The sequence below is a fragment of the Acanthisitta chloris genome, unplaced genomic scaffold (assembly GCF_000695815.1).
Source record: "Acanthisitta chloris isolate BGI_N310 unplaced genomic scaffold, ASM69581v1 scaffold32345, whole genome shotgun sequence".
NCBI lineage: Eukaryota > Metazoa > Chordata > Aves > Passeriformes > Acanthisittidae > Acanthisitta > Acanthisitta chloris.
The window spans coordinates 42,303-46,654 of record NW_008672660.1 but is presented as its reverse complement, the minus strand read 5'-3'; the positions used below and the strand labels follow the sequence as shown (position 1 = coordinate 46,654).

Here is a 4,352-nt window from a genome sequence, read left to right as displayed (position 1 = left end):
ACAGCATGAAACTCCCCAATCTTAGAACCCTGGATAAGAGAATCTACTCTACTCCTAAGCACAAAGCCAAGAATTTAAATTGCACAAATATGAAGAATTAAAACCAACTTCTAGAAGGCAATTATTCATCAGCAAACAAAGTATTATTTGACTGCTCTGAATGCAGATTATTTGCACATTATCTTCTTTCCCATGTCTACACCAGAAGCAAGATGTGACTTAAATACACTGCTGCTATTAGCTTTCAGGTTTTCATATCAAAAAAACCATTTAATTTTACTTTTGAAAGCAAAATAGGAAAATATGACCTGCAGCTTGGCATTTTGAGTTTGTAGAGTTGTGTTTTGTTCCTGCAGAGACACAGTCTGTCTCTGAAGTGCAAGAATCTGGGCCTGCAGGTTGCTGTTCTGTGTCTCGAGTTGCTTTAACTGTGTCTTCAGCGCTTGCTTCTCCGCCTGCAGCGTCGCGTTCTGTGGGCATGGAAAACCAACAGAAAAGCTGAGCTCACAGCTGTCTACCTCAAGGAAGAGAAATTGTTTCTACAAGCCACACAAAGCAGCATGACTGTGCAGAGATTTACAGGGATGAACAAAACTGAATCACCATCTAGAACAAAGTAACACCCAGTGGGGTTAGCACTGCAGGTTAAGATTGAAAAAACAGGTAATTAATATTGTACCTATGAAAAACAGTAGAGAAATCTCTGTGACTCAAAGAAATAAGGATTCTGTAAGAGGAATTTATCTATGGATTCAAAGGGCAAATTCATGTTTCCATATTTTCTTTTAAATGCTTGTCAAGTGCTTTACAGCATCCCTCAGAGCAGAATCCTGCTGCTACATAAACTGTGTTTAACCCAGATTCTGCTTGGCATGTAAACTAGGTGATAAATTGCACACTTTCAAAGCACTCTCATTGGTATTACTGGAACAGCCCACAACAAATAACTGCAGTCAGAATCAGATTATAAAAACATCTTACATTCCTTTCCACTTCGATTAATCTATCTTTAACTTTCAATAATTCTCTAGTAGTTTCCTGATTTTCCTTCTCCCACTTATTGACAGATTGATTTTCTTCTCCACTTCTTGGAGGAGAGTTCTGGACCATCCTTTCCTCTTCTTGTCTTTGCTTGAGAGCTTCGTAGTTCTTTTTCACCTGGAATTATTTAGGACAACTTAGATGAGGTCTAGAATTTTCCATTTTATACCTCCTGATGTCTCACCTCACCATGCACTTCTCAAACAACAAAAAGTGCTGTGTTACTGCATCTGTACATTTGCCTTTTGTACATGTTGGGGAGATGATGTAAAATTTATTTATAGATATGTATAGCTTAAACCTAACAGAAGAGCTCTTTTTTCTATACCTTATTTCAGTGCTTTCAACTGTATCCCCCAATTTTTATAATAAAATCCTACAAGCAAGGCAACTGCATTTCTTTTTTTAACCAATCTATCCAGACAGCTCAAGACAGGTCAGAAAACCTAACTGAAAATGACATCCCAAATCAACTCAACTCCAGATTATTTATCCACCTGACATTTTCAAAGACCAATGAACAAACTCAACAACTTTTCATGTGATTTCAATACAGTCTTAAGAGCAGTCAGTGACACACCTTTGTTCTGCTTTCCATTATGCAGACACTGCCCACCTTCTGCTGTCTTACACGAGAGGTAAAGTGTAGAAACAATCACAGCTCATGTAAGAGACATTTAATCTTACAGAAAAATGCAATTTTCCTTACTGTTTTCAGTTCCTGACGGAGCTGCTGGTTTAAATTTGTTGATTCTTCTAAACGAGCCTCCAAAGCAGCAATTTTTTCTTCTTTTATTTCGAGAGACTTCTTGAGTGTGGATTCTAATTTTGACTCCAAAAGCTTGTACCTACTGATCAATAACAAAAAACGGTCTGTTTTTCAAAAGCTTTCTGGAGGTATTTAAATTTTAAAATGTTCTGAACAGGAGCCTATCAGCTACATTCCAAAACACTTGAATGCTGCCTGTAGACAAAAGCACGAAGACACCTCAGTATTCACAGCAACTTCTAGGTCTGAAACAAACAGAAGTAGGTAATCAAAAACATTTCTGAATCCTTCTTTCTTTTAAAACATACTGGACATAGAAAAAGCCATGTTCAGGCACACCAGGAGGGTGCTGGCATTCTCTGGATCGTCAGCCTGTATGTGATGGCTGCACTCTCCTGGCTCCACTCCAGCGAATCCAGCAGGGACCTGAACTCAATTAGAATGTGAAGTATTTGGAGAGCAAGATTTTCATCAGTTCCCATTTCCTGCCAGCTCACAAAGGGGAGAACAGGGAAGGAGATGGAGCACGGCACTTTGCAGGTGCACACTCATTTGATGCATGAATGTGCAAATTGCTCACTCAGCCCAGCTGCTGATATTTTAAGACCGTCACCACCCGTGATGGGGAAAGCTTCCATTTTTTACCACATCTACAACATTGTAGGGCACTTAAAACCCCCAAACAACCTATTTGGGGGAGAAGTGGTCAGATTTAGACTGGATCAATTTAGCACAATGTCTCCTTGACAGAAAATCCTGAAAACCACATTCGTTAATCACTTTTCAGCAGTTCAGCCACTGTACAGAGGGCTCAGAATCTGGAAAACATCCCACTCCTCCCCACAGTCGGATAAAATAAACCAAACCACTAATATCCCCTTTTTAATCTTGGCTGCTGAAGGATCTATCAGTTTGGTGAACAGAACAGACTACAAGAGACTCCTGAATGGACAACAGCATTAGATCCAGTCAGGAACTAGAGCAGAAGACCAATGGGAAGAGAATTAATAAGTAGAAAGCTGTCCAGTAGCATCATGCAGTAGGATGAGAATCCTAAACTTTGAGACATGACAAGTAATTCCAAGGGACTTATGGAACAGTAGGCAGCCTATGGCTAGCAGAGTATATAGTATTTCACCTTCTTGAGCTGAAGCACAGATTTGGCTACAAATAAGAATTTCTGTTACTGAAAGTTACACAATTATGTAGAAAATAAAGAAGGGAAAAGACTAATAGCAGAGATCCAGCATCCAGGTTCCTTTTGAAAATCTAACAGTGAAAGATGGCATATATTTTCTAATATAACTGAGACTTCAGTATTTCTGATTCAGAGTCAAAATACACAGATCTGTTTGTCCAAGGACAACAGACATTTGGAAGGCAAGAGAACATGGAAAACACATCAAAGTTAACTCACCACCCATGGTCAGCTTAGACCCCAATATGAACACTCCAAAGTGCTACCAAGAACATTCATTAAAAAAACCACAAACAGCTCTTTCCAATCAGGAGGAGAAAAAAAAATGTACATTTTTTATGTCCATCATCAGAATGAGAGAGTAAGACAAAAAACTACACTGAGAAGTAATTTTGTCCAAAATGAACACAGCTTTCTATGGGCCTTATGAAAGAATTGCCAGTTTCACCCACATAATAATACCAGGAAAGCAATCCTGGTACCTTTTGGATGCATGAAAATGTTGTGAATAATGGAAAGGCAGGATACAGGCATAGCAAAATTTCAAACCAACCAACATTTTCACTTTGAAAACAAATATTACTTCTTCACAATCCTCCAGATCTACATGAAGTTTGAAAAGCAGCTCAAACCAGTAGCACAGCCCAACCACTCCTAATCTGGAATGTGATTCAGAAAAGTGATGCTCAATTTGGACTTCTTCATCTAAGCAGTTTAAGCTTCACCTTGGATGAAGGATTTGTGGGTGTTTTCAGGGTATATTCACCTAAGGGCACACCAAACACATACCACCTGCTGTATGTGACACAGAAATGCCTAAATTGTACTAGGTAAAGTTCTGAGGACTTTTCCTGAACTCATCTGTGAGCTGAGAAATGCAGGTGAAAGACACCAGCAGAAAACAAGAGGTGGTAACAGATTTACCCACAGGACACTGGCACCACCTCAGTACCAGAGCACTGGCAGTAGGAAAAGGAAACTGGAGAAAAAAAGCCACATTATTTGGTTTTCTTTTGGAAGAAAGGTCCCAAATGAACCTACATGCTCACGACAATCAGCTGTAGTAACAGATCATGACAGCAGCTCAACTGGACAGCATGGTGAAGTAAAGCTTGGCTAAAAGCCCACACTACTCTGCTTTTCTCCTGCCACAAATTCTCCCTAAATCCCTGCAGGATAAGACAGCAGACGAAAATACAGCAGAGGAAACACATGTCAGGGTAGCAGCTGCTTTCTAATGGCAGGTGTGGCAGTGACAGAGCCACTACAAAGTTTTGGAGACACTCAAGTACTCGACACCTCCCAGCCAGGCTAAGTGGGAATGCAGCTTCCTTTTGGTAGAAG

The 4,352-nt window shown here is 39.9% G+C and overlaps 1 protein-coding gene across 1 annotated transcript in view; it reads right to left on the bottom strand.

Moving 5' to 3' along the window:
- Positions 1-308: 308 nt before the first annotated feature.
- Positions 309-4,352, bottom strand: part of CCDC88A (coiled-coil domain containing 88A) — a gene marked incomplete at its 3' end in the record, with an annotated part of 45,647 nt that continues 41,603 nt past the window's right edge. The window contains exons 17-19 of the mRNA XM_009074616.1: positions 1,751-1,889; positions 982-1,158; positions 309-470 (exon numbers count right to left, since the gene is read on the bottom strand). Of these exons, the coding sequence (XP_009072864.1) occupies positions 309-470; positions 982-1,158; positions 1,751-1,889 (478 nt within the window). The remainder of the gene's footprint in view (positions 471-981; positions 1,159-1,750; positions 1,890-4,352) is intronic.